The sequence below is a fragment of the Amblyomma maculatum genome, chromosome 1 (genome assembly GCF_055883805.1).
Source record: "Amblyomma maculatum isolate TAMU_Amacu chromosome 1, ASM5588380v1, whole genome shotgun sequence".
Classification (NCBI taxonomy): Eukaryota; Metazoa; Arthropoda; class Arachnida; order Ixodida; family Ixodidae; genus Amblyomma; species Amblyomma maculatum.
In genome coordinates this window covers 419,185,423-419,197,262 of record NC_139344.1, presented here as the reverse complement: position 1 = coordinate 419,197,262, position 11,840 = coordinate 419,185,423, and the positions used below count along the sequence as shown (strand labels likewise).

General features: G+C 46.2%; 1 protein-coding gene across 2 annotated transcripts in view; it reads right to left on the bottom strand.

The window, feature by feature from the left end:
• Positions 1–1,660: 1,660 nt before the first annotated feature.
• Faf2 (Fas-associated factor 2) overlaps positions 1,661–11,840 on the bottom strand; it is a 58,404-nt gene continuing 48,224 nt past the window's right edge. For both annotated transcript variants that reach the window (XM_084597137.1, XM_084597145.1), the window contains exon 12: positions 1,661–3,636. In XM_084597137.1, the coding sequence (XP_084453263.1) occupies positions 3,457–3,636 (180 nt within the window). In that variant the 3' untranslated portion in view covers positions 1,661–3,456. The remainder of the gene's footprint in view (positions 3,637–11,840) is intronic.

Below are 11,840 nucleotides of genomic sequence, written 5' to 3'. Positions count from 1 at the left end.
CAGAAACTACGCCTTTCGTTGAACATTTGCCCTCGCCCCTCGGACTCTGTATATTTCCCTCCCTCACCCTCCCCTCATCGTCTCTGCCCTCCCTCACCCTCGTCCTCACAAATTTTTCAGCGGCGATCCTCCCTCGCCCTCACCTCACCGAGTCAGATCCTCACGAGGTGAGGGTGAGGACGCCTTCATGAGGGTTCACCCTCGTGAGGATGCCCATGTCTGGTCCCGACTACTTTGGCTACTGTAGAGATCTGTATAGAACTCCTCGGCTACTTTGACTATCTTTTCCATATTAGTGATGACGTTGCCCGCTTTGTCCCTTATCGCATACATCTGGTTTTTGCCTATGCCCAATTTCTTCTTTACCGCTTTAAGGCTTCCCCTGTTCTTTACAGCATGCTCAATTTTCTCCATGTTATACTTCCTTATATCGGCCACCTTGCGCTTATTGATTAGCTTTGATATCTCGGCCAATTCAATCTGGTCTGTTGGATTTGAAGCTTTCATACTCTGGCGTTTCGTAATCAAATCTTTCGTCTCCTTAGACAGCTTACCGGTATCCTCTCTAACTATCCTACCGCCTACTTCTACCGCGCACTCAGTAATGATATCTGTGAAATTATTGTTCCTTGCCTCTAAGGTAATGTCGCCATCCTCGGTTAGAGCTGAATACCTATTTTGTAGCGAGATCCTGAACTCTTCTGCCCTCCCCCTCACCGCTAATTCGTTTATGGGTTTCTTTCTTACTAATCTGTTGCGTTCCTTCTTCAGATTTAGGCAAATTCGGGACCTCACCATCCTGTGGTCACTGCATCGCACTTTCCCGATTACCTCTACATCTTGCATAATGGCGGGGGTTGAACACATTGAGCCCCAAGAAGTACAGCAGGGCAATCGTCGACTTCCCCAGCATGCAGATGAAGGCATCTCCACTCTGCTGACCTAAAATCTAAAATCCAGCTGGATTTAAGATTTCAGGATGATAGAGGTATCCTGCTCGTGGACTGTAACAATCTCTCTACTGACTTCACCCTTAACTTTGGCGTGACTGACCATCAAGATAGGGCCTTTGGAATAAACAAGGGTAAATTCCCGAATTTCCTGAACAAACGCGTTAATCTGGGTCCCGAGTGGCGGCGATATGCTCTATCACTCTGTTGGCCAGAGAACTTGAAAGACCCGTTGGAAAGATTCACGCGTTAGAGCCGCTATACTCAGTTCGAATTACCTCCCGCGAGGCAATGTGGTTGGGACCTGAAGAAAGAGCCTGGCCGATCAGAGTAATGGCACAAACAACAATGGTCAGACGAGATTGTTGGTTGGTGGTGGTGAGCGCAAAACTGCTTTCCCACTAATATTGGCAATTTCTGCCAAGCATGCACAGAAAACAAAGTGCCATATGGCATGTAAAAAACTGCCCAAATTCCATAAATAATGAGTGGATGTACATACTGCTGTAAAGTATTGCAAGACATTACTAATAAAGCAAAGGTTGAGGCTGAGGTCTGCATAGATATAGGCATTCTGCGAACCCAAAAGGTTAAGGAAACCAAGGGTTGTGGAGAACCCAGCGTGATAGCTTCTGCACTAGTGTAATGCTTTGTAATTCTGTAGCCAAAAAGGAATGAGCAGTGGATTTCGTTCAACAAACAGAGCCAAGTCATACAGTCTTCCCTTCTTTTTATTGAAGTAAAAATCAGGCACATTAGCTGAGCTTGTGGCTACGTCAAAATCAGTAGCTGGACAATAGCGTGACATACCATGCCACTCGAACTCGACGACGCCACAAAACCTAACTCTCTCTCTCTCTCAAAACTTTTTGTATAGATATCTTTATACCTTTATATATAAATTAATTACATGCTGCTTGATTCTGGCAAACAGCACAGAGGAGGAGCCAGACTGGGGATGAAAACCAGGCAAACCATTCACTGAACGTTGCATGAATCAGGAATGCAAGTCCTGCCAACAGTAAACACTAGTGGGTCGTCATCACAACTTGGTTTAGGTAGTACTTGAAGAAATTCCTGCTGTAGTGGCTGACAACACTATGAGGAAGGTAAAGTCACAAAGGCAGCAGAGAGAAAAAAAAAGAAAAGGAGGCGAAGGCAGAAACCCATTACCGCCCTGCACACTGAAAAAAAAAAAAAAGAGTGGGCTCACAAGCGCAAAATCAGACATCCACATGCCCACTCCACTCTGGTCTTCATACAACATAACTCAACGAATGAGACTTGTGGGCGCAACAGACGATTGACCCACGTGACCAGTGCTCCTAACAGTTGACATGCAGGTCTAACATCATGGTAGACCTGAAAGTGTGTCACAAACCTACTGCCGCTCTTTTTTATCGCACCTTAGACCATACCCAACTTAGTAACGTGGTCCAAGTGGTAAAAAGAAAAGCAGTAAGAAGTCGAAGAATGCAAACAACATATTTCTGGACTGTACACAGTCTAAGGGAGCCAAAACAAACTCAGTTGCCCTTGTGTGACAGACTGCTAGTAATTGCGCGGAAGTGTTTCTGCAAACGTGAATTTGAATGTCTCAAGTCAGTGGTCAAGCTATATACAATAGTCGATCCAATGAAGAAAATTGCAGTCTTCTATTGCATCTCTGTTCAAAGTGAACACAGATTAAAAGTGAGTCCAGCTGTCGTGGCGCTCATCGATTGGTTTCATTAAATCTGGAGAAGTCAGAGTATATTTGGGACTGCACAGAAGGCGCTGCGAGGTCGGTCGATATGATTGCGCAGTCCGAAGGTAACTGAAAAAAAAGGAACACCAATCTGCTCAAAACTTGTGCCATTCTGGGTGCAAAGCGTGCTGAAGCAGTTCCCCTTGAACAAAAACACACAAAAAAAAAAAAAAAAACAAATATCAGAGAGACGAGGTTGCCCGCAACAGCATGAGGTTCAGCACACTCATTGTCCAACAGATTCTTCAGTGATTTGCATGAAAACAGATGACGAGAACAAAAGCAGGCAACAAGCGGCCTTCAGGGAGGAGCATCTCCCCGTAAACCAATACTCTATTATATATCAGGCTGGCGGTCTTTCTCAAACCATTAACGGCTTATCGCAAAACTGCACAAAGGGAAAGACAAGCACAAACAGACACGAACGTAGTGGCGAATGCCATCGACCCGTTCCTGCTTCTGCATAACTTGACAATGATGGATAATCAATGGGCCCAAGCCTAAACCCTGTCAAATCTTATGCACATGGCAAGGGCAACTTATTTCCCTGTTCTGTCCCCCTTTTTGGACCACACACAACGCAAGCAGCAATGAATGACAGTTCATGATGGCTGTCAGCGTTCGGGGATGAAAAAGAAAGACAGGGCCGCCGTTGAACACCACCCAGCGGTGAAAAGGAGCAAGCAGCGGGGCAGTAGGAGGACAGGTGGACCACAGCTGGTGTCCTCCAGGAGTGCAAAGAGAGAGGGTGAAGTGGGCTCATGCCTCCAGGTCATGGACGAACACAGTCTCTGTCTTTCCTAAGCCAAGTTCAGCGAAGCTCGGCGGCTCGGGGCATTCGCGTGTGGGCTCACATGGCAGTGTCCGCCGGGGGAAGTTTGTGATGATCTCGAAGCTGCTGGGTGCATCCGAGTGGCAGAAGACGTAGAAATAGAGGTACTGCGTGGAATGGGAAAGAAAAAGAGGGGAGAGGGACAAGGTCATTCTAGGCAGATGAAGACTGCTTGAAAGTTGCGCATAAAAATTGGTTTGGTTTATGAGCTTTACCGTTCTAAAGAGACTGAGGCTATGAGAGATGCCTTAGTGTGGACTCCGAAATTTCCGACCACCTAGGGTTCCTTAACGTGCACCGACATCACACAGCACATGGGCGCCTTGCTTTTCTCCTCCATCGAAATACGGCTGCTAAGGCTGGGATTCATTCCCGCATCCTTGGGCACACAAGTCGAGCACCATAACCACAGCACCACCGCAGCAAGGCTGGTTGTGCATAACGAGAGCACATGAGCAAGCAACATGTGGTAAGACCCAAGAGAGCATTTCGAGTTGTTTTCCAAGCCAGCAACAGCCATGCAGGAACCTGTGTCTTCCGACTGTTTATTGGTTTTGCTCTATTAGCACTAAAACTGAAGAAAGTGCCTGCATTTCCTTGCATATTGTTCAGTGCGCAACTTAGGTAGACCCTCTAATATTTGGGAACTGGGAAAGAAAAAGAAACCAATTATGTAGATCAGATATTAAGCAAAAGCTTCGAGTAGTCAAAGTGCAACTAAAGGAGCAAAGACATCAAACTTGTGGGTGAATTTTTCTTTTCTACTTTCAAATGACATGCAAGAAATAGTATACACGATTCACAATGTATAATTTGTATATGCAAGCTCAAGGATTCATTGCTGTTAGTTTTCAAACGGCAAATGATAACTGTCACATAAAAAAGTCACGCGAGGTGTAAAAAAACTAATACCACTGGCAGTTTTCTCTCATTCCAGCTCTTGGAGAGGCTTGCATAAGAGTTAGCAAGATTTGAAATGAAGAAAGCGGGAACTGCACTGCAGTTTTTGTATGCCTCCTATGGCCTCAACTTGCCTTTACGTTACAGCCAGTTTGGCTGCTGAAGGCAAAAAACACCAGAGCAAAAAAATTACAGAACTGCGCTTAAATCTGCTTAAGAGGAGAATGGCAAAAGCCACTTTCCAGGAGTCTTTTCACTAAATGTATTGTCACTGCCATCTCTAATATTATCATCACCATCACTGTTACCATTATAATCTACTAATGGCACCATCATTATCATAGCTACTATCACGATAATCACTGTCACTGATTGCATCATTGTAATTGCTACTAGTATTATGCTCACACAAGACAAGGAGAATTGCGACCAGTTTCTCACGAGCCCAGCGTGGCCTAGTAGTGGTTTGTGCAGTAGGCTGGAGATCGGAGGGATCACGGTTCAATTCTCAATGGATATGACAGGTATTTTTTCGCAACTGTCTGTTCATGTGAACATTTCCACAGTCCTTGATCCTAGAAAGGCTCTTGCCTTAAAGAGTCAGCTATGAAGTATTTACTGCTTGCTGGCACAAATCCATATATACCTGTCCATATTTTCTTGTTGCTGTGCATCATTTGAAAGAAAAAAAAACACAGAACTGAAATTTGGTGTCTGCACTCCGGAGAACGCGACTCACTCCGGAGAATGAGACTCACTCTGGAGAATGCGACTTTGAAATAATGAAAAAAAAAAAAACATTATTTGAAATTTTTCGTGCTCACTTGTCAGCCTCATTTTTCATGCTGTTCCAAAGTTATCAAGGACACTGAGAGCAGTTTGCGGCACCACGCAGCCCACATGTCGTCATCTCCTGTCGTGCTGTACGCGCCACAAGCACACAGAGGCAGGTGGATATTCTACAATAACGGCTACTGACAGCTCCAAAAGGAGCGGAGTGGGCACTACACATACAGCACCATATCCTTTCACCGACACTACGTTAGATGCACTTGCAGCAAAGCTCAACAGCTATTGCTGGGAGCTTCCATTAAGGGAGGAGGAGGGGATTAAAGCTAACTTTTTTTGTTTCTTGACAGAATAGGCTGAAATTTGGCACACACATTGCAGATTGCAGTAGAAAGAAAAATATAAAGTTTCATAAAAATATCTTCGTTAGGTTTTGTTGTATAGTAATTTATATGTTATCTGCTTGTGGAAAGCCTGGCACAGTAACAAAACAGGGTACGGAGTCAGGAATACTTTGCATGCTTGCTCAAATGTCTAATCACAGCAAGACAGTGTTAATTTTTTTTTTCTAGCGCTAATCATTTTTTATCAAACATTACATGCACATGACTGTACGTCACTGCATAGAGCCATGTACTTATTGTGAAATAATAAAATAATGGAAAGATAAAGAAACATTTCAAGACTGTATTGAAGTACAGCACTTTTTATGGATCACAGCAAAACAAACTGGATCAAAATCGGTTCATCTATTGTTGTGCTATTCTTTCCACAAGCGAGGTGATCGGCAAAAAAGGCGTAATTGAGAAAACAGTTTGCAAACGTTTGCAAGCCCTGCAAATTTACTAGAAAGCACCAGGGCTATAATATTTCGTATCACTGCTGTCAGGCATCTTATACCCCAGTCACACGGCACTTCTCCAAGGTCTTTACTGCAAAGGAGCTGTATTGCATTAAAGGAGCAAAACTAAAAAGGAGAAGCAGCGCAGCTACACGGCAAGTGCAAAGGAGATAGATGGCGATGATGATAATGATGATAATCAGATATTCTTCTTGAGCGTCATCTGTCGAGCGGCAATCACAACGGCTGTCAACCGCTGCGCTTGAAATGGCGCTAGTAGCAGCTACCAAAATTTAAGTGGACGATATCTTTCACCTTAACTGATAAGTGAACAAGACTGGCCTTGTGTATGTTAGGAAAAGTAACCGACTCATTATTGCAAAAAGACTCTGAAGGTTTGATGAAGGTTTGAAGCGGATGTTTAGTGACAAGAATTTCTTTTTTCCTTTCCATTCTGACCACGGTAGACACGCACTCGTCGTTACACCTGGTTTCGCATGCGAAGCATACTTTACTTGTGCGAATTTCGAATAAATTTTAATAGGTTGTGTTCGATCAACGTAATCAACGTGCATGTTACAACCATGAGCGACGAGACCCAGGACGTAGAAGTATGGTGGCTGTAGCATAGTGAAAGCAAATGCGAAATCACAAGGAGACATCGATGTCGATGCGGCTGCTGAAACGTTCGAACTCTTCTATCAATACTCGGAGATTTTTAAAGTTCATTAAAATGCAAAGTTAACGCCTAAAAGGCCACCCCATGGAGCGAACTTTCTCTGCGAACTTCATGCGATGCGGCGCAACGCTAACGCACCGTCGCCGTGCCGTACCACATGCAGCGAAGCGCCGTTGGCGCCAGAGTGAGAAAACCCACGAGCTAGTCCGCTTCAACAACGCACTTTTCACAATAAATGACATTTCAAGAGCAACACATAAAATAGGCAGCGTCTAAAATGGCGCCTGACAGCGCTTGCATACAGCCTTCGAGTACGCCTGACGCCGCAACAACAGCGTACTGCAGGCACGTCGCTTTGCAGCAGAGCTTGAGCGAGTGTTGTTGAGCAGGACGTCGAAAAAGGTCCCGCTTCGGCTCCATCATCAGAGTAGACAAAATTGCAACGCTTACAGCACCTTATGGCGCGACCTTACCAAAGCGGTGCATGCCGCTAGCGCGGCGAACAACAGTGCTCTGGCCGTGCGCTGCTCCCTAGTCATCGCTAGGCCTGTTTTGTTTCGCATCGATGGCACATGAAACAGCGCTATGAAATTCCTTCGTGCTATAGTAAATGGTCTACTCATAGAACTGCCTAACTCTCAGTCCCATTCTCTAGTAATAAAAGCAAATTATGATTAATTTCGGCTTCACTTTTTAACGGAGCTGGCGTGCAGGCGGGCCGCAGCACCCGCTTCGCAACGGCGACAGCCGGCTGTGAGCAGAAACTTGCTTGCAAGTTGTCGCTTCTATACCAGTGACCCGGTAAGGCTCAACGATCCTCAAGAAGGACTCAGTTCTGACATTCGACTTATTATTTACGGCAACAACAAAATTTAGCACACTTTTTCCGAGTTTTTTCGTATTGCCGGCGAGCACGACTACAAGCTACTGAATAGCCGGCTTGGTCAGCGGCGAACGGCTGCCAGGCCGCTGTTCGCAAGGTTTGCTGCGAGAAAATCGCTCCATGTGGGTCAGCGTCAATTAAGCTTAAATATAATGTTCAAAATTATATTTGTGTCAACTTTGTTTTTTTTTTTCTTGTTTTTTTTAGTCCGCTCCGTGGCGTTCATGTTCGGACTGCTCCTTTACGAAGCTGAAGGTCGCTAACGACCGCCTTTCCCAATACGGGCCCTTATCGCAACGGGCCCACGACTTTGCCGTGTAGCTGAGCGTCAACCGCCTTTGGAGCAAAAGAACCTTAATTCTCAAGGCCTTACAGTGCCCGAGTGAAAGGAGTATTATACCTCTGCCTCTTTGTTTGGTGAGCTTTGGATACCTTCTTGGAGCGTTCCTGGTCCATTTTCTGAGCCCTGTGGACGGCGAGGGCACCAGGATGTACACCCAAGGTGGAACATAATTCTGAGTAGGCTCTTTGGCTCCCAGAATTGTACTTTATGACTGCCTCGTTTACTGCCGCCTCGACCGCAAAAAAGTGAGGCATGCTCGTGTGTTGACAGTGTGGACCAATAATGGAGTGCAAGCTCTCAGCTGCATTCTGTGTCCTTCCATCCTTGCAGCCCTCTAGCAAGCGGACGTCTGAAAGACGCTGGTACAAGGGCAGCATGGCTTGGACAACTCTGCTCATATGCTTATATTTATGAGAAGGCTGTGTTTCTTTTTTTGCTTCTGCTGCTCTCTGCTCACACCAGCTGAGTAGACCAGGGGGGCACAGTTCATGGTGGAGGTCACTGTCAGTAAATGTTGCATGTCAGTATGTGGCCATGACAGCTTTGTGCATTGCAGCAACATCACTGGTGTTCCTGCCGATATCCGGACCAAAGCAGTTGGCGAGCTTTTTTATCAGCTGTTGCATGAGCGCACCTTTGCCACCGAGCGGTTCCCCTTTCTTGGCCTTACTCACTATGGAGCAAAGGCCAGTGCGCATTCTTTTTTTTTTTACAAGATATATGCAGTCTTCTTTTGTGACTGCTATAAACCCATGTGGCTGTTCCCCTTGTAATGCCTTGAACATGTTGCTGTCTCCATGATAGACAACTGCCGTATATTGCAGGTCGTTCTTTGCCAATGAACGGCCAAAATGGCGCAATGCAGCCTCCCCTCTAAATGGCCAGAGCCAACTTCCGTGTTTTTTTGGCACTGATGTTGCTGTTTCCTCCGAAGGTGTCTGGGGTCACTCTCTGCTGGTCCTAAGCTGCACCCAAGGCAGAAGTTTGAAAGAACAATGCTGTCCAGCACAAGCCCAGTGTAAAACTCTGTTATGCACCCGACCCCAATATGGAAGCGATGACCGCGCGTCAGCCAGGTTCCATCATAAAAAATGGTCACATTTTTAGTGAAGCCAACTTCCATCTCGCTGTACACCTTTTTCACAGCAGCTGCGGCATCCGTAAAGACGCTGTCGACACCCTCCTCTGCAGCAGGCTTGAACAACCCCTTCAAGTGGCCCTGGAATGTCTTGTGGTGTAAATCACGATGGGACACATTCATGGTAGCCCAGAAATCGATCAGAGCTGTTTGCCCTTTCCCCATTGCTTTAACAGCTTGCATTGAACGAATGTTTACATCAAACACCCGTGCACCTTCCTTCCTTTGAGACGACCACTGGGACTCTATTGGACCACAAGTAGTGCATGACAGCACCCTTTTCACGGCCAAACCGAGTCTTGTATCGCAGAGTACACTCACAACACTGTTGACTGCTTGGGCACAAAGTTTTAGCGAGCAAAGAGTTCACCGCGGAAACCTGCTCAACTTCCGTTGAGTTGCGGACACTGCACGAAGGGAGTCACAGACACCACATGCCTGCGCTTCTGTCATCGCCGACACAAAACCTGGCTCGTGGTGCGCCTGAATGGTATGACGGTCGGGTGACGAATCATCCGGTGAATTTTCAGGCACCCCACATTAGCTTGTTCGTGATTGCGGCTCATTCGCAGGCTGCGTGTCCATGTCGCACGATGCGCTCGAAATGGACTACACCATCTCTGCCGGCGATGGTGACCTTTGACCAGCATCGTTTGCAACAACGCAATCTCGACTGCTGGTTTGCGCTGCCGTACGCTGAGGTGAGAGAGCCTCCGCTGATGCGTCTTTCGTCGACTGGGTTACCGGCGTTCATGGCATATGGCGATTGTCGGCTTCGCTGCTGCTGTCGAACAGCACAAGATAGCACGCCACGCTATCTGCATGTTCAGTAGGGTGCTCTGCTTCTCGTGCTGGCCGCCCTCTTTTTCTTGCCGTAGAAGGCTTACGCTTCCATTTTCCGAAGGTGTGCTTCATCGAAAATTTATTCTCAAACAAGCGATCCATCCCTATCGTGAGAGCCGCGAGAAATCCGAATTCGCATGTCAAATGAAGACACCGGCATGGTTTGTGAAGCAGACAACTACGTTCCACTGCGGTTGCCAACTTGCCCGCTGCCGCAGCAGCAGCCAATGGGAAGGCGCCTTTCAACACGGCAGCCAATCGGAGGTGCGCTTTCATCGAAGGACCCGCCTGATCGCTCCTGGCAGACCCGCGCTTCTCTTGTGTTTGTGCGATTGTTACAAGATGGCGTCGACCGAAGAATTCAGAAATGAAATGGCGAGACGTTGCGCTTTCCAACGATACCAAAATGGCAGCACTCGGTGGTGGGAAAGACGAGATATGGCTCCGCAAACTGCGGTGATTTTGCGTGATTTAAAGCTGTTATCTCGCCTTGTGTACTGACAAATTTTTTTTTTTTTTTTCGGTTCCTTTTAGTGCGTTTTCAGTCAAACCATTTTGACGCAATGTAGATTAGGTGTTGCAGATACTGGAACGCTTGGTTTCCAAAAAGTGTTTTCTTTTCGTGACCCCTTAAGCAGCTTAGCGCACACATTTGCTTGTTTTCTTTTAATCAGATCTGCGCGAGAATTTATAAAGTGCCTAACAAAAAGAAAAAAAAAATGGCAGCAGAGAACTTTCCACTCGTCATACAACTTGTTACAGTTGCATTTGCAAGAAGATATTCATTTAAGACAGCCCTACAGTGCAGCCCAATATATGGCGATACCAGATATAACAATACATTCCTTATAGCAATCAAATTCTTTCTTGGCATTCTTGGTAGTTATCATTTTCCCATCGGCCCAATGTAAAAATAAATCAGATATAACGATCGAATATCGGCAGTAGACCGGATACAACGACAGCTTTATCGCCGACCGGTAGATGTTTACCACGAAAATTTGTCGGAATGTTTAATAAAACGTAAAATACTACGAAGAGAATGACGTGAAAACTAGACATATGCAGTGAAAACTAGACATATGCAGTGAAAACGGACTGTCATGGAGAAATCCACGAGTGCAATTGTGCGCGGTTAGAAAATGAGCACTATCATCATAGCAATCGCTGCCTGTTGCCGCACAAAGGGTGCGGCTGCATTGTCATCGCCATAGCAGATTGTGCGTCCATGGAAGACGGCGCCGACCACATTGACGGCGCGATAGCTCTCAAGATGAAACAGCAGATTCATCGGGATTTCTGGCAGGGTTTCAAGGTTGGAAGCCCTGTGAAAAAATGCGGGAATTCGCACTTTACGATTTCAACGATTAAGGCTGGGGATGTCCTTCAGTTCATCCAGTCGCTAATCGGTTTCGTGCACGCAAAAAAGACCAGCATACGCGGCAATGCTTATACAGTGAAACCTCATTATAACGAACAGTAAAAAAATCGGAAAATAGTTCGCGCTATCCATAATTCGTAATATAAAATTTCGTAGAAAATACATGCAAGAGCAGCGAAATTCAATCAGAGAAGGCATAGCAACTGGGAGGGTGCCTACTTGGGTCACGTCCATTTATTTACGTGCAAAGAACTGCGTTATCGCGGCCTGCTTTTTTGTGTTGATCGCGTTCCGTATCGCGTCCTGTTCCACCAGTTTGCAAACACTCAACAAGGGAAAATCCACTGCTCTCAATAGCACTGCAGTGGCGGCGCAGCAAATTCAATGCAGCAAGCGCTTCTTGTGAAGGAATGTTCTCATAGTCTTCACGGTCAGCCTGAGCTTCCTCAAACTTCCACAGCGATTTCGGCGTCCGTCAGTACAGCCGTGGTCGCCGCAATGTCGTCGCCGCCTC